This window comes from Aplidium turbinatum, chromosome 1, assembly GCF_918807975.1.
Source record: "Aplidium turbinatum chromosome 1, kaAplTurb1.1, whole genome shotgun sequence".
NCBI classification, from domain to species: Eukaryota; Metazoa; Chordata; class Ascidiacea; order Aplousobranchia; family Polyclinidae; genus Aplidium; species Aplidium turbinatum.
The window spans coordinates 49,327,217-49,351,495 of NC_137472.1; the positions used below are offsets into that span (position 1 = coordinate 49,327,217).

Consider the following 24,279-nt stretch of genomic DNA (forward strand, 5'->3'; position numbering starts at 1 on the left):
GATGTTTGTCGTGTTGCCCCAAACAAAATTGTCAAGTTTCAACGTCTCTCTTTGGCACAGTTTGTAACACAGCATTCCCTTAACCTTTTCGAGTCACTGCTTCTGTCGACACATGGCGTGATTGTGATGATTATAAAGAAGCCTGCAAAGTTTGGCGTCATCTCAAAGCCGTCAATGATTGTGCAGAGCGAGCACTGGGCAGTCAAATTAGCTACTGACTTCAATGAAGTTCTTACAAAAAATGAATAACAGCGCCAGCTTCTCTATCAAGTGGTTGAACACCACAGAAAGCTGCTTCCAACAAGTGCAATAAAGTCAACCAATGGCTTGACTCTTTACAAACATTTCTCTTGCAATTTCTGGGCAATGTGTTGTCATCTAAAGCGTTGCGATCGTGACTAGTGAACGTACTTTTATGCGGTTTTCGCTAAAGTTTAGTGCATTTAATTTCATACCAAACGCTTGTTAATGTGATCTATTTTGTGCATTATTTATGTTTTTCTGCATGTGGAAACACTTATTGTATCATAAATTCAGAGTAAAACAATGGTTAAAACAAAAATGCTGCAACTGCAATGTAGATAAATCAAAAAAGAATTACGTCACATATTCAAGGAATTTTGACGGATTATGCCAATAAAACCAAACTTTGAGGTCGGTGGGAGAGCACTTCCTCTTGTCGGATTCACTTCAAATTTTCACAGTGTCATTTTTTCATGAATCCTCCTCAAATGAGAGGGTGTGCAAACAAAAATAAAAAATTTCAATTTTTTTTGGCCACCCTAATGTATGTACAAATTGTACAATGTACAGTGCGTAGACTACTGTTGAAAACTGTGCTGCAAAATATGCAAGTACAGTGGTGCTACTGGTAGTACATGAGCTTATTTGTCTTCTTACTTCAAGATAATTTAATTTAGCTTTGCTTTGTGATTGTGTAGGTGGAAAGCTGTCATTAGCATTTTCGTTTTAATGAGTTTTGTACAGGGACTGGAAGAACTGCAGGATTTAGGAAAAATTTCTTGCGTTGTTTATCCCACAGGTGTAGGCCGCTTGTGTATTTGCTGCAGTGGGTACCATCACTGGGTACATAAGAAATGCAATAAACTAGATCACTTGTCTAAAGATTCTGAGTTAGATGCTCATGATGTCTAGCAACAACCTGCCCAATCAACGGAAAAATGCAAACAGATGTTATCAATGTTGATGTTGTCATTTGTTTGAGTTAAAGGATAAGCTGCTTTATGTTAGTTTTTTTGAAGAAACTGTAGGAAAAAAATCTAAAAAAGATTTTCCACTTAAATCTTGTTTTAAACTTTTTGTGTTGTTTCAACATCCATTTACAAATAGCTAAATTTAATATGATTAAAAAAATTAAATCTACCTCAATGAAATCCTAACACTTATGAACTGTTGAAAAAGTTACACTATAGTTGTACTACTATACACTATAGTTACACAAGGCATCTACAATTGCTGCTTCCTTCTGCACTGACGTTTCACGGGATGGCGCAAACACTCCAAAAAATACATCCTCGGGGTCATGACTGGTGTTGGTGTCACTCTTCTCGGTATCAACCTGGCTTGATGTCTCCCGCAACAGTCGACTTTACATCTGTCTTGACTTTTTCTCGCAGTGCGTCAGCATCATCCGTGGACGTAGTGCACAAATTGTAGCTACGACGTCTTGATGGAGAGATGAACCATTGATGCCACAACGCATTTCATGTCGTTGAAGCACTTGTTGAATCGTTTCTTCACCCCTTCACCGCTTTCACTTTCAACTCCTCACAGGTCACAAGATCACTGATCTCGGTCAACTTCTTCCCGCAAATTGGGATGGTTGGAAGCAAGACTCCGTAATACGTCTTGGACTCACCCTGGAGAATGTCTGAAGCCTGGCAAATAGGCTTCATCACACGGAGATATTCGCCGAAAAAGTTGACGTCAGCTAGAAAAGACCTAAACTTTGCAACTAAACCGATCATGTAGCTGCTTGACTACGCCAGTATTGCAAAAAAAACAAGCATTTTTTTCAACTTAAATTAAAAAGTAGCGGGTAGCGGAGTGCGACTGAAAAAAAGTAGCGCCTCTCCCGCTACCGCTACTTTGGAAAAAAATAGCGCCGCTACTGCAGCCGCTACTCCAACTAAAAAGTAGCGCCGATTCCGCTACTTTTAACAAAAGTTTAACTTTTAACAATAGTGTGCTACTGCCCACCTCTGATTACAATTTACTATTTTTTGTCTTGCTTTTAACAGTTTCACGATTTATGACACTGCTAAGTTAGTTTTTAATTCAACTGTTTTGTCACAAACCATTTAACCTGGATGTCATTTTACTGAGTTGTACAAAACACGGTTTGTTGCTGACATAACTTGCAAAAAAAAAACATTATTGAGAAGAACCAATCGTTGTGTTCAGTTCACAGATTTAGCGAGTTTTAGCAATGGTACAGTCGGTCATAGTCAACTATGCGTACAGGAGTGACAGAAATCGGTCAACTGCTTAATAAACCCAAAATCGTCCGGTCCAAATGTGGGCTTAGTAAGCAAAGACTACTGTATTGGATACAAATTATTGGTATTCATTCTCCAAATTTCCACTGTATACTTTTCACATCACAAGTAAGCAAGATCATCTTAAAAATTGTTGCAGGCAAAGGAAATGTTTAAACAGTAACTGAGCAGTTTTGCACTCAATTTGCTTGTTTCAAGGCATAAATATTCTATTCTTGTCTACTTCTAAGTGCTTACACATATGGCAATGCTCAAGTCACACTGTACTGAGATGTCTTATTGATGTTAACTTTTGGAAAAATTACATCTCAAATTACAGGTTTTACATACATATTAGTGATCAAAACAAGCAAACCAACAAATATTGAAAAGTCACTGCTAGCATTTTTTATGTATTTGGGCCACTTTTTCCTGTGTACTTATTTCATGTGCCAGTTTTATTTATAATCACCATGCAACCCTTGATATCTACACAATTATGTTTAATTTTCCATTATATAGAGCTGGTTACATCAATCAAATACTTTTTAAAATCTTTAAAAATGTAAAAGCCGTACTTGGCCATTGTATATGTCTATCTACTGTATATTATAGCACTCATTAATTTTGCTGTTTTATCAACTTTTGGGCAGTCTGGTCATCAAACTTTATTTGTCATAAAACCTAAAAAATGTCATTGTATCTTCACACTTGTAATATATATCAGTATTTTACTTACCGGTATTTGATTGTGTTTTTATAGAATGACCTGGAAAGCATTTTCTGCTTTTTTTTGTGACTTAAGGGGGACAATTTTGCAAGCTGCTGTCAGATTTTCACCTAATTGGTCCAAAAATTATTTAAATCTGTTGAATAGTTTTATTTTCCCTTTATTACATTGTGGCTAAGTTACAGTAGATAAAAATGTTTTTGATTGTTTTAAACAACTTCATGGATACTGTAACCAATGAATTTTCTCATGCAGTTGTCTCGTTCATTAAATGGTGTCAACCCTTTAACTCTCTTGGGATTGAAGCCTAATTAATAAATACAACTGTATGAACTATCAGCCTTTTTGCTGTCAAAAGTCTTTAACTACCAATTTTATACTTGCCTACTCTGGGGTGATTCGGTTTTGCATATAGTAAACTCATCAAAGATAAACATAGATATTTAAGCTTACTAGAATATATCAAATTGAGTTGCATAAATCTTTTTAAAATGTATAAGTAATATTGAATCAGCATTTGTTTTTTATAAACAAAACGACCCCCCTCTGAATGGTTGTTATTATGAATCACATTTTTCTAACATTGCCACAAAGAAGCAGGTTATTTCTTGATTTTATCTAAGAAATTAAAAATTTATTAAAACGCTATGTTACCATGAATTACACCTTATTTGTGGTAGCAAATGTTCGGTGGCAAATGTTCGGTCATGTTTTCTTAACAATTTTTCATTAATGTTAAAGTTTCAACACTAAAATTACAAAACTTATTTTTATTAGCCAATTTTACATAGAAAGCATGGAAACAATGGAACTTGCAATGTCAAAAAGAAACATCCTAGTCTCTATTCTTAGACTGTGTTATGTCTTTTGATTTGTGGATTGTGGAATAACTAAGCAGTAGAGCATTTACTGTTTGCAAGATGCTTAAAAGTTTTTGAGACTATACTGTAGTAAAAAAACTTTTGCACTAGGAAACAAAGGGCAATCAAACCACTGTATTTTAAAATCAATATAATCATATTTGCAAATCATATGTATGGTTTCCCTTGAATCATGAAATTCCTTAGGAAATTAATCTGTTGAGTAACTTTATGTTTTTGTTTTGAAAGTTTTTTATCATAAAGATTGGTTTAACTGAATCTTATTCTAATAGCCTACATACTGAGTCTGTTTTTCTTCATACACAGTGGCATAACCATCTTCTTGTAGCTTTTTTCCCACCATAAGGGGGGGTTGCCGCTGCAGATTGTAGTTCTTCACATCACAATCCTCCACATCACTCTGTTAGCAGCGTCTTCTTTCACTCTTATTATTTCCATATCTTCTGCCACGCTGTCTCTTTATTATTTTTTTGGCCTTCCTTGCTTTCATCTCCCAATTTACAGTGGCTACTGGCTAACCTATCTGATAAAATTAAGCAAACTACCATACTGGACTATGAGATATGAAGTTCCCATCAAAAACATGTCTCCCTGATTAGTATCTCATTAACTGCATTTTTACTAGGGGGGAGGCAATAGCCCCCCTTTGGTTAGGTTGTCAGACCACCTAGCATGCGACAATTCAGCAAGTACATTTCATCTACCGTACGGTACTGTCCAAGTAACCAGATGAGATTTTCACCTAGCATCGGACTTGCTTGGTCATCGCTTGCTAAACTGAACTTGTTGACTTGTCACATGCCAAATTTTGGCTTGCTCAGTTGTTACTTATTCAGTTGTCACTTTTGTAACTCACAATTATCATTTCCAATCCTTCATAATTCCGATGAAGTGTCGTAGTCTGAACTTCTGAAGAGCAAGCTTACCCTTATAAACTAAACACAGTACCAGCTACTGTTCATGTCAGCAAATGAGATTTTCACCTAGAATTGGACTTGCTTGGTCATTGCTTGCTTAATTGAACTTGTTGACTTGTGACATGCCTAGTTTCAGCTTGCTCAGTTCAGTCAGTTGTCACTTGCTCAATTGCCATGTGCTCAGTTTACAACTGCTGACTTGTAGGAAACTTCTGTGGTTATGCCACAGATATACACAGAAATATTGTTTAATGCTGCAGTGTATGTTTTAAGTTATAACATATGCTGTGGTTTTGTTTCAATGGTGCAGCAAGATAGATAATCTTAAACAGCAGTGGCTTTTTCAGGTATCAGTACACAATATATCATTATCATCCAAAAGCCTAGAAACCCAGTAGTATTTCATACTTATACAGTATATAATAAACATTTGCATATCAATGCTTCCATATTATGTATATTGATGTTCACAGTAGGAATGTAATGTTTAGAAGCTTACACACCAAAAAACTCACTGTGACACACTCAATTCTCCAAAAAATGTTTGGTCTTCAGGTTTTTAGATTCTATCATTTTGCGTACTGTAATTGATTGTATAGCCTAGGCTACCTATATATGGTAAGCTGAAGGTTTGAATTTTAAGCATGGGAAGACATTTTTGTAAGGTAATGTATTACAATCAACTCAAGTAAATGTTTTAACGATGTCTTTTTAACAGGTGAAGAATAATATTTTTTTTTTGGTCTTTGATTTATATATATGTAACATATTGTAACATTTGAATACATTCTGTATCTGAAACATCTTGATTTGCTGCTCTACTTTATTACTTTTATGTGGGTTTGAAAACTACCTGTAAACCTTCACGAAGAAAAGAATTGCTCTTCTGCAAGCAATAGTGCATATACATCAAACCAATTCCCTTATTGTCATTCCTCACCACTGTGACCACTTTGTTGAAGTTTCATTACAATTTCCATCATGTCTTCTCCATGCCCAGGCAAACGGAGAATGGACACTGACATTATCAAACTGTATCCTTTTGTTTTTTATTTCTTTTAACGTTTGTAAGAAATAACGTTTAAGATTTATTATCATCTTGATACCATACTACTACAGTCATGCCATCATCTTGTCGCTAATAACAAAAACTGTTGCTAGTCCAAATTATTCAAAAATCGTTGTTGTGCTTGTAAAGTTGTGTCTTGGTTTTCTTTAAAAGGTTTGTATCTCCAGTTATTTTAGTTTTGGAATTATGATTTTCTGAAAAGTGTAGTTCAGTACAACTACTTCACATTACATAAACGTGTTGGATGTCAAACATGCAACAGTTTTTGAAATTCTTTGTCTTTTTGGCAAATAACAACAGTTTTTATGAAATTATCACATAAATTATTTGGTGCGAAACGTCACCCAAAAACAAATTCAGAATAAACTGTAGGTAATTTCAAGACAGCTAAGTCAATGAAATGTAGTTGCAAATGCTAAAATGCTGTTTGAAAGTATAGGAAGACAAAAGAGAGATCATGTTTACCTTGTGTTGGTAACTCTCAACATCAATCAGCAAATACAATCCTTTATAATTAAAGTGAAGCAAACGCTGAGAAATCCTACACTAAAAGATTACTCAGTCTTGAATTCGTTTAAGTGTGTAAAACATTTTTGTGTGCTCTTTCGGTCAGTGAAAAGAACTGTGAGTAAGTTGCACAATCACTGGACAAAACTAGTTAATTGGGGGTTGAAAAGTGTTGTAACTTCTTTCTTCACAGAACATGAAAAATTGAATGATTCAAATTTATGAAAAAACTGCAGTAACTTTATGCAGCACTACTTGAACAAAGAAGAAACAAAACTTAAAATCATTGATGAGAAATTTAGCCTGTATGATTACTGTTAGTGTTCGGTAGTTAATATTTTACAAATACCCTACAAAAGACTAACAACTTAAACACTTTTCTAAAACAAAAATCATAATGTGTTTTTCTCAAAACCCTGATTTTATGGTAGGTATTTTTGTTATTGGCGACACATGTACTTTGCATCTGAAAAGGAAACTTTGGTATTATGTGGCAATAAATTTGTTTGATGTTAAATGTATTTTAACTTTCTGTTCCTCCTTTTTTCTATGTATAGTTTCTCTTATTATAAGGGTTTGCCACAGTAAATGTAGGGTAATTGTCAACTAACTTCTTGCATGATTTCAATAAGTTTCAAAGTATAACAAACATTTCACTTTAAATGTACGGTACTTCTATTTCACATAATGCATTAATTTTATTATACAAAAATTTTTCATAACTTGTTATTTGCATCAGTGAGCGTAAGTATGATGTCACATTTCTTGGTGGACTTAATGAGTTCGTAGTGAAGTTCAAGGGGCCCCAAGGAAGTAAGTACAGCTGCATCAGTCTTTACAATAAATTTGCATATCTGCAATCCATCAAATTTTGTCAAGCGTTGCAGTAACCCATGCTAATTTCGCATCAAAAGTTTCAAAACGTCGAAACTGAGATTGCAATTGCATTTTTAAGTTGTTTTTTTTTTTTTATCGATAACAATGTGTGATATTTGTTGATAACGTTATGGAAAGGTTGTTTGTCCCATCCGGTGTAAAATACTGTGGTTTTAAATGTTCAGTTATGGTATTGCTCTGTTGAAACTAAAATAACTGTATAATCCCAATCGCTGTAAAAGCAAAAATGTTGAGTATAAGCTGCTCAAATAAAGCCACCTTCTGTAGTGAATGTTAATAGCCTATTGCCACTGACATCCCTCATGGACTTGTGATTTACAGATCAGTTATCCCAAGCTGCCTTTCTTTTCAGAAAAATTTCTTGCGGTAACTTGATACTTTATTTTCAGCACCATATGAAGGAGGAGTGTGGAAGGTTCGTGTTGACTTGCCAGAAAAGTACCCATTTAAATCTCCATCCATTGGTAAGTGATGTCATGAAATAAATATGATCCCATTGCTCATTCAGTAGTTTACCTGAATTTTGTCAAATGTGCTTGAAAGGACAATAGTGTTAGAAATTTTAAACTAGAATGACATTTTTTCATTCTATTTAGTGTGTTAGTACAATTAGTTCGTGGAGAGCATTTACTTTGAAAGCAAGCTGGCTTACAGAAGGGGTTCTGGAGAATGATTAATTTCCCTGTATCATGTCAATATGGAATATTAACACAATGCCTTCTGAAGTAATTTATATGGTGTCCTAACCTACTGTAGTTGGTACATACCTTATTTTTAAGCACTTCTGTTTGTTTACACTACTGGTAATTGGCGGATGACCCATTCCACTAAATTAGGTAATCGTTGTGACAAAAGGAGATGAATTTACATAAAAGAAAACTTTGTAAACCAACTGTTTTTAAAACACTGTCTTCAAAAGTTTGCTTTAATTAAATGAAAAACGTGATTTAATTTGCCAACTGCTCAACTGTATGAAAATATAGCAAAACTCTCCTCTTTCGCATCTATTCCGGATGAGTTATTCAACGTTGTGTATTTGTAACTTTCAGGTTTTGTGAATCGCATTTTTCACCCAAACATTGATGAAGGGTGAGTTGTACTTTTGAGTTACTTACTTTTCTTGATCTTTGAACATTTTACCACAGCACTGGTGTCAACATTTCTGTGTTTTTCATGCAAAACCATGCAAAGTTGTAGAGAAGCCTGTTGTATTATTGTTCCTTTTCTGTCTGTGGTACAAAAAATCAAGATCTTTCCCGAGACTTTGTTATTATTAGAATTTTAAAATTATAGTTAAAAAATACCACATTCTTTCTGTGGAGGATTGAAACCTTGCACCTGGCAAGGTGGGATATTTCATTTCATAGTCTTTGAATGACAATATGCTTACACAATTGTCCAGTGTCCACTGTATCATTGTAATGTCATTGATTTGAATACCTCAAAGAATACTAGCAATACTATCCTTGTAAAACAACATACAGTAAATGTTGATGGACGATTTTTTTTAAATTGACTTCTAAACATGCACAATAACACTCTACATTTAGCTTGCTTTAAGAACGATGACGATGACAATGACTGATGATTGAATGATTCATATTGAGTAAAGCTTACAAAATCCCCAAGGTCAAACTTAATTCATGGGTATTAAAATGACTTTACAAGTTGTGAGACACTGTAAGCAAAATATATCTTGCTTGCTTAGTACTTACACTTTTCAGCAAATGACATAGGTAGAAGTTTGTGCCAGGTCAAAGCTCTGTAAAAGGTATCCCACAAAACTATTAAGTTCATGAGTTTTCATGTTACGTTTAACCCAAAGGCATTCAGATTTTTACTATCTTTCCACAGGGACAGTTTGTCCGGTTTACATGCCGGTTATACCCCAGTTATGTGATTCTTTGCCTAGCAATTTTAAAGCCAAATTTTTTGTGCCTGCACTGCACTATCACAAGAACTTGTAAAGTGATTGGCTGTTTTTGTTTGTTTTCTTGAAGAAACTATAGGAAATCTGACTAACAAAGATTTTCACAAAACTTGTTTTACAACTTCTTCTGTTGTTTCAACGTCAATGTCGGTAAAAATATCTTATGGTGTGGAAATAATAAACAACACAAATGACCAAATTAAAAAAAATAAATTTACCCCAAAATCTTAATGAAGTCCTGTCGGTTATTAGCTGTCAAAGCGGTTAGCCGATAGCTTCACCACTTTTGTTTTGACGTTCTACCATCATTTGTAGACCAAAAGAGCGAAGCTAGAACTTTCATGGATCTAAATTACAGTTTTTTGGTGCGCTACTGCATCCAATTGTTGTTGATATAACATCATCGCCAAAACATTTACACGTAACACAGTTACTGTGCAAGATATGGTGCAAATGATGAGATGCAGAAAAAGCTATTACTGTTTTCTTTTTGAAGCTCACAAATACCTTTTGAAAACAGTGAAGTCGATAGATCGAAGCTGCATTTGATTACGGTATCGTGTTTAGACATTTAGATAATACGACGATTTTTTGTAATGATGCTTTGTTGAGACTGGTGTATTTTTGTAAATTTTGCTTTCTTTGTTTGCTTTGTTACAATGAAAAACGTTATTTTTATGTTTTTATCTGCCTTCCTTAAATTATGTGAGTTTTAACGTTACGTTTATCGTTTAGATCTGGTACGGTGTGCTTAGATGTGATAAATCAATCATGGACATCGCTTTATGGTGAGTTTGAGATTGGTAGAACGTCATAGCATTTATTGTTGTGTTTACGATATCCTTTAACTACACTTGGCACCCCTTTTGATAACATTCAAAGAAGGCTATATTGGCGAGAAAGCTGCATGAATTTAACTTTTTGTGCATTTATTAAAAATACTAGTTTTCTGCTGTTGCACTAGGCCAGTTGCTTATCTATTGGTAAGATTAGTTTATAAAACTTATGCGATTGCTCTGAGAACCATTTCATCACATATACGGTTCAACTTTCAAAAATGCGTATTGAAATAATACTGCTATCAAACCTTAAATGTTCACGGTAAATTAGCTGGATATTGGCAACTCTGGTGTTGGCTAAATAAAAGTGACAGTTGCTAGAGTTTTTAATAAATCTACGATGCAGTGACTGCATTTGCCAATTTGTTAGTCATGCCATTGCTTTTCTAAGCATGAATTTTCAAATAAACATTATTTTCCAATTTACACATATAAATTTTACAATTTTGAGTTTAAGTGTCATTATATCTCATAAACTTTTTGTTTTATGATGAAACTTTTTAAAAAGTACCGGTTTATATTGTCTTAATGAGTTTAATCCTAGTTGCTGGTGCAATTAAACCTTCCTTCTATACTATCATTTGCAGCCCAGTGGGGCTCATGCCTGATTGGGAAACAAAAAATCGTTTAGCATATCGCTCAGTGTTTGTCCTTGATTAAGCTGGCAGCAAGTGACAACAAATTAGACACCATATTTTGGTAGAGCCAAAGAAAGGTTCTTTCAGATTTATTCTGTGACACGACTCAATGTGCGAAGTGGTGAGGTTTGCGTTCCGTCGGTTTATTAATAAATCAATCAATTAGTTGCATTGGATTACTTTCTCCACGCTGCATATTATAGCCGAACTCGAGCGAATGGCAATTGGCTTTGCTAACCAACGTTTACAACCGAGTGAGTCAACCACTTAACGTTTCAACTGTAGATTGATCAATTCGTGCACGTTCCCTGCACATGTAGCATCATCATAGAATGATTTTAACTGGCATGGCGCGTTCATGTCTATGTTATAGCTTCTGACGGAATATGGTGTTGTTCCACCGCAAGATGATAGATTTTCGTCTGGGGGGGATATTTTTATTCCAGATTGTAACAGGTTATTAGCTTCAGTTGTGCGCATATTTTCTGCGTAATTTTCAACAATGTTGCATAATTATTAATAATTTTGTCACTAAATACGGGTAATGCATTCATGTGCATTGTATAGTACACCAACACAATGGGAGTTGCACTTGCTCATATACTAGTGGTTCCTAATGGCCACCTGTGAAAAGAACAACATCATTGCAACAGCCACAACAACACTTACTAGAGTTTTTAAAAAACTAGGAAAACAAAATATTTTTCTGGGCTTTGTCTTCAATATGCTTCTATGCAGCATTAAAATTGTAAAGAGTAGGTTTTCTTACATACAAACATGAACTTATGTCAAAATATTGGTTTGTCTATTGTCTGGTCATAATTGTGCTTGCCCCACTGTAATAAGCTGGAGAAAATTTTAATTAAGTCGACATTTTTACGTGCTGCATACTATTATAGTACAGGAAATGTATCTTTTATTTGAACTAAACCAAATATTAAAAATTATGGGAGTGTATGAATATATGAGAGCATGGTCTTGTTTTAACACGGGAAAGCACACACAGCATGTTTTATTTGATAAATTGAAGAAGTTACATTTTACTCTTCAAACAAAAGTTTATTCCTATTAAGTTTTCATTATTTCTGGACATGGTGTTCTCAGGCTACTTGTGTAACTGTCCAATGTCGTGTCATGAGCTACTTTCAAGCTTTTTTCTATCTCTTTGAGGTAATATAGAATTCCGTGATGTTTAAAATAAGGTACAATGAACCACTGTGCCAAATTGCCAACAAAAGATATAATTCCGTTTGTCAGGTATCTATTCAAAGATGTGCATTTACCTGATTTGCCAAGTGATTATTGTATAGATACGGTAAGACTAAAGCGCTGTATTTTCACTGTCTTAAAAACAGTATTAGGCTATCAAGCAAGCATCCGTATATTTTACATATAGGCTTAGAAAAGGCATTTGACAGAGTACCAAGGAAAGTGATGGAGTGGGCAATGAGGAAAAGAGGTATACCGGAGGTATTAGTGAGAGCTGTGATGTCTATGTATGAGGATGCAAGAACAAAAGTGAGAGTTGGATCAAATTATTCAAACGAGTTTTTTGTGAAGGTTGGTGTACACCAAGGATCAGTTTTGTCACCGCTGATATTTGCTATTGTGGTTGACGTTGTAACTGAAGGAGTGAGGGAGGGCTTATTGAGTGAAATTTTGTATGCAGACGACCTGGTCTTGACAAGTAATAGTATGGAGGGACTGGAGAGAAAGTTTGAGAAATGGAAAGAAGCATTTGAAACCAAGGGTATGAAGGTGAATCTTGAAAAAACAAAAGTGATGGTGAGTGGAGCAGAAGGAACAGTTGTTGAGAGCAAAGTAGATCCCTGTGGAATATGTGGCAAGAGAGTGATGAGAAATTCAATGCAATGCAAGGAATGTGGAAAGTGGGTACATGCAAGATGTGCTAATGTCAAGAGAGCCGCAACAAGACTGGCGAAGTGTTTTGTTTGTGGGAAATGCAGTAAAGGAAGGAATGAAGTGGAAGGCCATGATGATGAGTTCTGCCATGGCATCGAAACAGTGACAGACTTCTTGTTATCTGGGTGATCGGATAAATGGAAGTGGTGGATGTGAAGCAGCGGTGACAACAAGGGCAAGATTGGGCTGGGCAAAGTTCAGGGAATGTGGGGAAATGTTGTATGGCAGAAAATTCTCACTAAGGATGAAAGGGAAAGTATATCGGAGCTGTGTGCGGCCTGCAATGCTATATGGTAGCGAGACATGGATATTGAGAGAGAGTGAACTGGCAATCCTGAGAAGAACGGAAAGGTCAATGGTGAGAGCAATGTGTGGGGTGAAAACGAGAAGGGAAAAAAGGACTGAAGATTTGTTGGATATGCTAGAGATGAGAGAGACCATAGACCAACTGGCAAGGGCAAATGGAGTAAGATGGTATGGACATGTGATAAGGAGGGCGGAAGGAAGTTTTCTTAGAAAGGCACTAGATCTAAAGGTGGATGGGAAGAGGAAACGCGGTCGTCCAAGAAGAACGTGGAAACAACAAGTAAAGGATGAATTTAAAAAAGTCGGACTGAAGGAGGAAGATGCAAGGGACAGGGTGAAATGGAGAAAAGGGATTAAAACAATTGCTGCGCGGAAACAATCGGCCACCCCCACCAGTGGGGAACAAACCGACGATGGATTATGATGATGATGATGCTATGCTAATAAAAAGAAAATAGAAAAACAAAACGAATCAGATTTCTTGGAATTAATATTGAACGACTGTTTTAATACATTTGTGCATTGGATCGACTTGTTTGAGCATCAAAGAATTTAAAATAGTTTATTGGGAACTAATAAAGTACACTTTCTGAACTGCCTTTGGATAAGTGTAAGGTTTATGACATTCGTCTTTTAACTACATGCTTTCAAATTTGATAGCCGAACAAACAAAGAGAAACCAATCTCTTGTAACAAAGCCATCCTTTTCATTGATATCAATGTTTCTGTCTTGTAGGCTGGTTTAAACAGAGCATTTGTGGACTATAATAAAATGGAATCTTTTATAATGTAAACACTTGCAAGTGTCTGTGATGTTTTCTGTATAAGTGTTTTGTTGCTTTTTCCGAATTTAATTTACTCGTCATTTCTTTGCAACAGCCATTGACAGTTTGCTTTGTCACAGCGCTGATTCACCTGTTTACTTTTGGTGATGTTAAGTTTTTAGCTGAAGACAAGACAATGTTTCATCAATTGGTAATTTACAGGATTGCACCATTTCAATATTTTGTGTTATTACATGGTGTATCATATATAATTATGTTTATGACATCATCTCACTTCCCTTGCAAAACAGCAATCATGAGGTCTATCGTTCTGCTTCATACTTACATAAAGTGCTATAAATATGCCATCTTACGAGCACCACAACAGCTTTGATCGATTGTTATTGGTTCTTACCGAACATCTTTCGCACAATTAGTTTTTTTTTAACTGAAAACTATCCTTCGCCTTTCATGGCAAGAATGTGGTTGATTTGGCCATGGTGTTGCATACTCCAGTGATTGGCCTATTGATATGTAATAGTGTAGAAATGTTTGATGGTGAAACATCATATTGTTATTATCAAGTTGTGTTGACCTGCTGTGATAATTGCTAGCTGATGGAAAGCGAATATAATATGGCCACGGTGACGGATAACTTCCTCTGTTATGTACCAAGTACTTGTTTTGTAACTGCTAGAGATTAAATTTTCTTTTGGTTTCATCGAGTAAAGCATTTTGAAATTGGTTTGGATATTGTGGCTAAATAAATAATTTACAAAGCTGTTGTTTTTTGTGCGGTGTGGCACAAAGGTTGTTTAGCCAAGATCATGTGTGCTGAAAACAGGGGTATTTCTACGCCTGAGGGATGTCTATTTAAATGAGAACCTTATTGATCTCACCAAGGGTGAAACAGGCTGTTGGGGGTTTTATGAGAGTATGAACTGTATTGACTGTTAGATATTGTAATATATAACAGACGTGTTTTTTAACGACCTGATGAGGCATTGCATTAAATTTGTCAAAATATCTTGATACGTAAAACACAATTGTGTTCCACAATTTATGTCATTTCTGCGCAATGCATGTATCCGCTACATACATTTTTTTAAGCAAATCAATACCTTATTCACCATGCACAGCTTGATAATTAAGATTTATGTGCATGTTATTTACTGGAAAGCTAATTGTATTGTTCATGGTGCACTGAAAAGTCTCTTTGTTGCTGAGTTAATAATGTCAGCCTTCTTTCATGACGCTGAACTTAAGCTATATACAATAATCGAAATGTAGTGTGCCAATATGGCAATGTGATTGTGAATGTGTTTATGTTTTGGTAGAAGTAGCTGTGCGCTTCACTTTCATATAACTTTATGCATTAACTTGTCTTGTTACTGTGTTTTGTTAAGTTATTCGTATTTGGGGGCGTGGCAAAGCATTAGATTAGAGAGTAAAGCTTCCAAAAGATTTCGGTTGTGGGTTACTCAGCTGGCGAAATCCTTCTTTATACAATAATTTAACGTCTGCACACGTTGAATCAATGAAAAAGAACGGATGTTGTTCTCTGAGTGTTTCGGAAATTCTTTTACAAACCGTGACTTGCAAAAGTTGTGTGTTAAGTTTCTCATCCTACTTCGAGTCATCGCTGTTGTTATCAAGATTACGTTGCATGATTTGTTTAGTCAGCAACCAGTCGGGCTCATGTAATACGTAGGCTACAAGTCAACAATCATAACTTCGGTACTTTAAAAAGCCATAAAGCATGTACCTCAATAAGTGCATGCATAAAAGCTTACTCTGTGATAAAGGCGTCATTAAAGCCCCCATTTAAACTGACCAAGCTTAACAAAACTAGATAGAATTGTTGTTGTGCTTATTTATCATAAACCAACTCGTGAAAGTGATGGAATGGCCACAGCATTACATCCTGCTTCTTTATAAAGATAGTGCGATATGACTTTGACAAACTTGCTTAACTTCCTGCGTTTACTTCCCTGTGTTTCCAGCGAATGGATTCTATTCTTTATATTGATTTTTCGTTCTTTCGGATTAAACCAGTGTGACATCAACTCATTTTCCAATTTCCTGCACGTGAAGTGCTTCACGAGAGCATGCGTAGCTTCAGCTTCTCCCCGAGTCTTTGTCATTTTAGCCGCTGCTCAGTTAGTATCGCAACGAGGAACAGATTTGTGGTGTGATGTATACAGTGAGACACACAACAGATTTCGGCACGTTTGAAGTTGTTGTGCATGTGTTAAAACTTGATTTGTTATCGATTTGGTGTTTAAGGTCAGGAATTTTACAGCTTTAGGTTGATTGAAATTGTTTCAACATTTTTTATGATCCAAATACAACTTGAAATTCTGAGAAATTATTTCATATAACAATGTGGGTATCGTGCTTCCAGCAGACTGTGTTTTTCCTACAACTTCAGCGCTGAGAGTACTTTCAAACTTGTTCAAAAACCCGTACGGTGAATTGACTAATCGATGTGTTATGTGATCACTGCTTCCATTATAGAGTGCACTTTCATCATAACCCATCTTTAAAGCTCAGTGATTGCGCACCGACCTCTCATAAGTGTAAATGCTCTGGCTATACTCAAAGTAGGAGCTTGCAATGGCAGCGGCAGGTTTCTTAAAGAGCCATTTCAAAGTACTGACTAGTGATTTTGACACACTTTTGCACCGTTGGCATTCGAAAAGTAGATTTTATTTAGTGATCGCTTTATCCCTTGGTGAAGTTGTTTGCGTTTGCTGATTAAAACGCATATAAAGTAGATTACCACGTACGTGATCACGAAAGTTAACTTAGACCAGTTGTTCTCAACCGCGGCCCTCAACCATTCTTTCTGCGGCCCTCAACGATGCAACAAACAACAAAAAAGTATTGATTATGCTAGAAGAACTGCCCAAAATGATGAGAATACATTGATTGTCACATAACTTACGTGCTAGCAAAGAAAATGTCTTATAATAACGTTTCTCCACACTACGAATACAGAGTAATTAGCTGTGTTTATCAGGAGAGTTACGTCTGACATCAATATTTGCGAGCAATTTCTCACTTTGGGTCCCATTCAAGGCACAACAAAAGGGATAGGCTATGTATATATGTTTTGCAAATGTCGTTCAAGTCTTCTAGAAGCACATTTGGCACATCATACCTGTGTTCAGTTGTAACAGATGAGTGTTTTTCCATGTTAACTTTTAAGGAAGAATCAAGGTCTTCATGGACTCGTTGAGATGGGGTGAAGACGTTAAGTCTTGCTTCTATAATGTGGCACCACTGCATTTTACACCGAGAAAATATCGTTGTTAAATCGCAGAAGATATATGTCTAATGTGATAGCAATCACAATATTAGCAGTAAATTGGATTCGTGCAAATTAACGTAAAGTTGAAGAAATATCTGGCAAATATTGACGCTGTGTGGAGACGTGCTCGTGTTTACCGCCGTTTGGTGGTCCAGCCAGAGCACCAAGTCAACGGACCATTCACAAGTACATTATGCTTATCACCGACATGATTGATGAATTTGAAAGTCTCATTAACAGTATCAATTCTTTCATGCCCCGGATAAAAATATTTGCTACACCTATGGCAATAGACGCAGCCACCCCTAATGATTTTCAGTCAAATGTGAAGCTGACACAAGCGTTTAAATGTGCTGATCTACTTCACTTTTGAGTCCAGTCCCAGAGGGAAAGTATCCTTACTTGATAGCCAATGTGCTGAAAAATGCCCCTGTATTTGGTTCAACATAGCCTGTATGTGTGAAACACTTTTCAGCAAAACGGTTGGAATTAGATCCAAATATCACAACCAATTCATGATTCATCATTTTAACCAGCTTTTGGGTAGGCATACAGCATCTTTTAATATCACGCCTCGTATTAGGAAACTTATTAAAAGTTTTGAAGCCAACATCAAGTTTCACATTATATTACATTTTTTGTTGTTGCGGCCCTTCACAAAATTTAGGTTTTGAATTTAGCCCCAGTGCTGAAAAGGTTGAGCACCACTGACTTAGATAGTTCGAGAATCTGCTTTTGTGATCAACCTTTAACCCTAGGAAGACTTGCTCCCAGGTAACAAAATTGATCGTTTTTACAATGATACAACGTCTACTGGTGTTAAATCAATGTAAAAATGATCACTTTTGCTTAAAAGGTTGTACTTCAGAGCCCAGTCAACTGGACTTACACACACCAGAAAACACGTCATCAGATGCGATATCGCGCAATTATCATTTGCCTACTAGCTCATTTTGTGACTAAACTGGTTTATACCAAATATGTCTCAACTGTTTGTCTGTGATACATAGCTTGATTCTGATATGTTTACACCATGTTAGTTGACTCAGCAACCTTGTGCTCGCTCATCAGTGCTTGGTGTTGCGTATGCACTCAATACTTTTGTAACAAATAAGAAATCCCAACTGCTCCTGTAACCACAATTAAAATAAAATATAAGTATGTGAAACAGCAGTCGTTTGGTTTGAAGAAACTGTAATATATCGTATTCAACGATTTCTTTGCTATCCTTAGCCCCATTTGGCCCAAGCTATTTTTGGAAGCTGATGGCCTGACGTGTGGACTTATTCCATCCACACTTTCATTTTCTAATAACTTTTGATATAAAAACGTTACGAGGTTGCTTTTTCTGCAAAGTTAGAGCAAAATTATTGACAAACTGGTTAAAATTTTAAGTGGACACACATACTCTAACAGTTTTTTGTTATTGCTTTTTTGCTAAAAGTAAATTTTTGCTGAAGGTATGGACGGAACCCGTTGTAATATTGGAAACGTGCCTTTAAACTTTTTTGAGAACTTGCCTTTTAAGTTTGTACCTTGTGTTTCGCATTTTGCCTTACGCGTTTTCCATGACCTCTTGATTGGCCGCTGTTAGATACGCTTTCCTGACAGCGTTGCGTCATTCAAACTCGAGTTCCAATAATAAGTCAATCGTTTTAGTTCCGCAGATATGTGGGCGTTTGCGCTGCTAGTTTATGTTGAAGTCTGAGTACATGTTGAGATTCAAATAAAGTTATCTGTTTGTTTATGACAGTTCGGCCGAGATAGTCAGACGTCAAGGATTCCGCGAAACATTACATGGTGTCAGAAGTGGGATTCGAACCCACGCCTCCATTCGGAGTTTATGAAAAAAGTTGAAAGTTTAAAGGCACGTTTTCAATATTACACCCGTCAGTCCGAATAGGGTTAACTGGAATGAAAGTTTTTGTATTGTTGTGGTAAAGATACTGAGAGCAAGGGATTGTTTCAGATTTGAGCAACATCTTTGAGGCTTTCCTTCCTCAACTCCTCTCCTACCCTAACCCTGTTGATCCACTCAATGGAGACGCCGCCGCTCTCTACCTGCACAAGTACGAAGATTACGTCAAGAAGATCAAAGGTACTTTTGTGTGCCAGCAAATTATTTTTAAGATATTCTAATACTAAAACTTACTCTAATTTCGCTCGCTTTCCAAACATGCAATCCTGGTTCGACTCCCCGCTTACGCTGGTTGTTGACAAACACCGCTCACCTCTACCCATGGTGTAACAAATTGGGTGGGCGTAGTTACTGAAGTAAAGGTGGCCGAGAGAAAGGAACTGGCCACCCTACTCTCGTTAGTGCCGAAGGCGATACTACGACAGTTTATCGAACGACTATTGATCGAACGACAGTTCATCGAAACGACAGTTTATCGAACGACAATTAATCGAACGACTGTTTATCGAAACGACAGTTTATCGAAACGACTGTTCACCGAACGACAATTTATCGAACGACAGTTAATCGAAAACCTAACCCCTAATCCTAACTCCTAACCCTAACTCCTACTGCTAACCCCTAACCTCTAACCCTAGCCCCTAACCCCTGAGTATTTCATTGCATACCGGTATGTGCTTCGTCGTTCGATAAACTGTCGTTTCGATAAACAGTCGGTCGATGAACTGTCGTTTGGATAAACAGTCGGTTCGATGAACTGTCGTTTTGATGAATTGTCGTTAGATAAACTATCTTTCGATAAACTGTCGTTCGATAAATTGTCTTTTGATAAATTGTCGCGTCACGGCCGAAGGCTTGGTATAATGAGAACCTTATCTTCTCATCCCCCGATGCTTGGATTCAAGTATGAGACTCACCTTTACCTTTTTTTACTCCAATTTAAAGTCCATATGGAGAAAATTTATGTTTACACACGATCCTAATCAATGCTTTCTTATTTTTTAGTTGAAAGGATCGTGTATGTGTCATTGAACCATGGCAAAGTGCTGAGCTGGCAACTATGATAACTACTTGAAAACAAATCGGGAATATTTTTTCTTAAACCTTTGAAACCCACTCTGTATATAATTACATTGGGCTTTAATTTAAGTTCGTGGTGAACTAGCAAGCAAATTAGTCTTTTTCATATTTATTAAACTTCTACCGACGTTTTACTCATTTATGTGATAAATTTTTACTTGTAGGTGTACTGAAAGCAAGTGATGGTTTCAAATAAAAAAATAATTAATTTTCTGTCTCGGTATAGTTTGTGCAAAACGTTCTCCTTTTGTGAAGGGTTTGAACTTAAAAGACTAAAAAATGTACCATGATAATTTACAAAGAAAGGGTGCAGCTTCTATGAGTGTTACTTTGTACCCGTTTACGTTGTCTTTCCATTGAGATCTTTTTATAATTGCTTCTGTTGGTAGAAGAGACATTAAGGTTTATATCTATTTATTTTTCTTTTGTTCTGAAACAAGGGGCGATCCAGGGGCGGATCCAGCAAGTAGTTTTAGGGGAGGACTTCAACAAAACAGAATGATGTGTAGGTAGTCTACGTAAATCAGACCTTGCAAGAACACTGAACACAGTTACTTTTCTGTGTTTTAGTGAAGCGATCGGCCGATCGCCTCCCTTCCTGGATCCGCCATTGTTCTGAAACGTAAAGTGATCGTTGTCTTACTAAACCATTTATCAATGTTTTCAGAGTATGTGGGTCGCTACGCCACAGAAGAGGCGCTTCAGGAGCAGGAAAGGCTGGTGTCTGGGAACGGCTCCATGGAAGAGTCAAGTGATTCCGAGGAATCCACGCTCAGTGATTTCTCTGAGAACGAAACCGAATCCATGGAGTTGTGACACAGAAACTTGGACTGTTTTCAATTCCATCATTTTTACGTTAATCCAACATCAACTGACGTTGAACTAATTGATAAAATGACGGGATTTTTTATTTGGATTTTCGGTAGCAAACTGTTCTTGTGGGGATCATGCAGGTTTAGATTGACTCCGCGCAACTGCAAAGACATTTTCAGCGTCTCCCATTATTATTGCTACCTGCTACCCTTATTCTCTTTTTACATTTTATCACAAATTTCTTTCTCTTCTCACATGTGACCGCATGTTCACATGTTCTTGTCGCCACTGAAGTTTTACAGTGCAACAACTAAATTTGGTAAAATCTTGGAAGATTTCAGATTTCATGCGAAATGCATTGTGCTTGTCCAGAGATTCTTAATAACGCGTTGGGACCAGGGCTATGGAGTCAAAGGAACATTATACGACCCCACCTCCTCGATTTATAACTGGCCGACTGCGGCTTCGGTGTTAACAGATTATTTTAATTTTTGTTCTGTTTCATTTAATTTCACTTTGTGATTACAATTAAAACGGTGACTTTCACAAAAACTGACAAGAATAAACACTTCTTTTTTCTGGGAAAGTTTAGAGCGCATGCGAAGAACAAGAAACAAAAATATGAAAAATTATTGCAAACAAAAAATTATTGTTCGTTGTTTTGTATCAAGTCGGAGTCGGCCTTTTTACACGCCAAAATCCTTTCGACTCCACAGCCCTGGTTGGGACAACGCCTGGCGTTTTTTCTGAAGCAAGCACGTTGACCCAACAGCTAGCTGTGGGCTTCAAAAAAGCTCCTAGATGTACAGACGCAACCAATGATAGGAATGGTTACATCTTGCCATCACGGTAGTGGTTGATTCTCGGGTTGTGATTGTGGCATTCTTGTTTCCGGTAGTTTTATCGGTGTTACGTGGTGTTGGAACTGCAGATTATAAGTAAAACTTTGTGTTTAGTTTAAACTACTTTTCGTTTACTCGGCTGAATGGATACTTGTGATCAATTCAAAATAGCAACTTGGATCTCACAATGTTTTATGGTCTCTCAAAGCAAACGTCATGTCTTGTGATGCCCTTGCAGTTTCATTTGAAGACACAAATATATTGAAACTGTTGCAGTTTTCAAGTAAGATTATCTCAAAGACTCTCGATCTAGGACACTTTGATTATTTAACAGTTGGATTTTACGGTTGTGCTTAAAAACATGTGTACGCTAGAATTGATAATTGAGGGGTGTTGTGAGGGTCACACATGCACGGAGATCTAAAACCTTTGTCCTCCTTTTGCAATAATTCTTTAAGTTATCGGATCAGACAAGCACGTATTTCCTCAAAACTAATCTTTCAAAATTAATATAATAATTAATTAATATAAAATTAATATTCTGCATTTTTACTCCATTTACCACTGGGTATCATTACTGGGACACAATTAATGATTGATCCTCATGACAAGAAGAGGCTTTATTCCAATGGCCAAGTTCAATGCTGTCGTGTTTGCAGTGCAATCTTCTATTCACTAAAGCAGCTCATAACACTTTGAATTGATTCAACAAAAGGGTAAAAGTTTACTTATACTCTTTATCAGCAAACAAACAGATACTTTATTCTTCCATGGCCACCTAAAGATACGGCCTGATTTGTCACATTTTGCAGAAATTTCCAGGTTTTTCTAACTTTGGGCGAAGGTTTAAATAATTTTTTTTTTAAATTAGATTTTTACGCTTTCTTTGCTGTTTTCCCCAGATGACACAATAGGTTTTAACATCCTCACATGTTGAAACACGAAGAAAATTTGATTTCGAAGATTTTAGTCAGACTGTTAATTTTCAATAGCAGTCTGATTTTGCGTTTTTCAACTTACTTTTTCTCATTTGCTACTGCTTCCCCAAGGCAACAAAAAAGTTTTATGCCATTAGGAAACCGCAAAAAGTAAAAACATCTCAAAAAATGTCAGTCAAGCACTAGCAGTAGCTGTAATCAAAATCTGCAAAATGTGACAAATCAGGCCGCATCTCCAGGTGGCCATGATTCTTCTTTTTTCACAACATCCCTTTTCTTGTGAGGTGATTTCTCGACATATGAACTTCAAAGCATTTATTTCTGCATTTTTGTAAGGGGGTTTTTGTCAGTTTTGTCCAGATCAGAGTAATCACTTCAAAACTTCTTTTTAATCCAAACTTTTTATCTAAATTAAAAACTATCTGCATCAAAAGTATTTTTTTATATAAACTTTTTTTCCCCTTTTCGAATTCATTCCTCATAAAATTTCTTTGACCATTCGTATACCTGTGCACGTTCGTGCAACGCTCCCAAATCTTGAGTCATCGAAAAATTCTTTCTAAAAGGCTTTGATTTGGAATGAAAGGCGTAGTTCACGTCGTACCTCAGCTCTTCTCGCCGTTTTTTTGTCGAAATGTCACGTGATTTGTCTTCTGCGCTGCACAGCGGAAGAGTTGTTCAATGTGCAGAATATAATCTATCGAGTTTGTTACATGCAGAAGGTTAATCTACTGCTAATGTTATAAAATGAAAAGCGGGCGTGGGTGCATAACATGACTGTCCAAGCAAGCCTTGCTGTTCTGTTGAGAAGTGGGAAATGGTTTCGAGCCATTTTTGAGCGTGTACAAAGTTGCGTAAATATGAATTGTTCTTGCATTTGAATGAATAAACGATTTAAAGTAAGGTTTTGTTTTCAACGTTCGATGCAACCGAACTGTGATAACTTACAGAATGCCAGAAAGAAGGATGGTCAAGTTACATGTAGAGTGGCTAAGCAAGAGGAAAATCCCCAAAACCATCTTACTGACTTTCAGTCCGCCCCTTAGCTCAGTGGTTACGCGCCCGGCTCAAGATTACGCGGTGCTGGTTCGACTCTCGCGGTGTGCGCTTGACCAACGCATTTCAGGACTGCTCTCCATTCGGCGGCACCTAGTGAATGGAATAATTTTCCGGCAACAACACTTTAACAATCGGAAAACTTCACTCTGCCAATCTCGGTAACTGGCTCTACGCTAAGAGCCTCTACAAGTATGCAAAATTACCAGGAAGAACCTATCAAGACTTTCAGTCCGAGGATAAAGATTCAAAACCAACCAAGGCGCTTGAAATGCCGTCCCCTGTTGAACGAATTCAACTCTAGTCACAGTATTTCGACGATAAGCAATGTTGATTACCAGTAACGATTGTTAGACGTTTTTGAGATCAAGACGGTGCAGGCAACTGTTTAAAATTTTGTTTACTCCAAGGTCACAAAAT

The 24,279-nt window shown here is 36.5% G+C and overlaps 1 protein-coding gene across 1 annotated transcript; it reads left to right on the plus strand.

Annotated features, from left to right (window-relative positions):
* Positions 1-5,750: 5,750 nt before the first annotated feature.
* On the plus strand, positions 5,751-23,727 carry LOC145782066 (ubiquitin-conjugating enzyme E2 H-like). Its single transcript, XM_082593804.1, has 7 exons — positions 5,751-6,060; positions 7,342-7,415; positions 7,889-7,963; positions 8,549-8,588; positions 10,165-10,217; positions 19,182-19,310; positions 20,878-23,727. Exons 1-7 carry the CDS (start codon positions 6,008-6,010, stop codon positions 21,024-21,026), a joined length of 573 nt encoding a protein of 190 aa, XP_082449930.1. The 5' UTR covers positions 5,751-6,007; the 3' UTR covers positions 21,027-23,727.
* The last annotated feature ends 552 nt before the right edge of the window (positions 23,728-24,279 follow it).

Coding starts and splice junctions, on each gene's coding strand:
- LOC145782066 (XM_082593804.1), top strand. CDS start 6,008: ATGTCTTCTCCATGCCCAGGCAAACGGAGAATGGACACTGACATTATC. Junction 6,061..7,341: donor GACACTGACATTATCAAACT/GTATCCTTTTGT, acceptor TATTTGCATCAG/TGAGCGTAAGTATGATGTCA. Junction 19,311..20,877: donor TTACGTCAAGAAGATCAAAG/GTACTTTTGTGT, acceptor CAATGTTTTCAG/AGTATGTGGGTCGCTACGCC.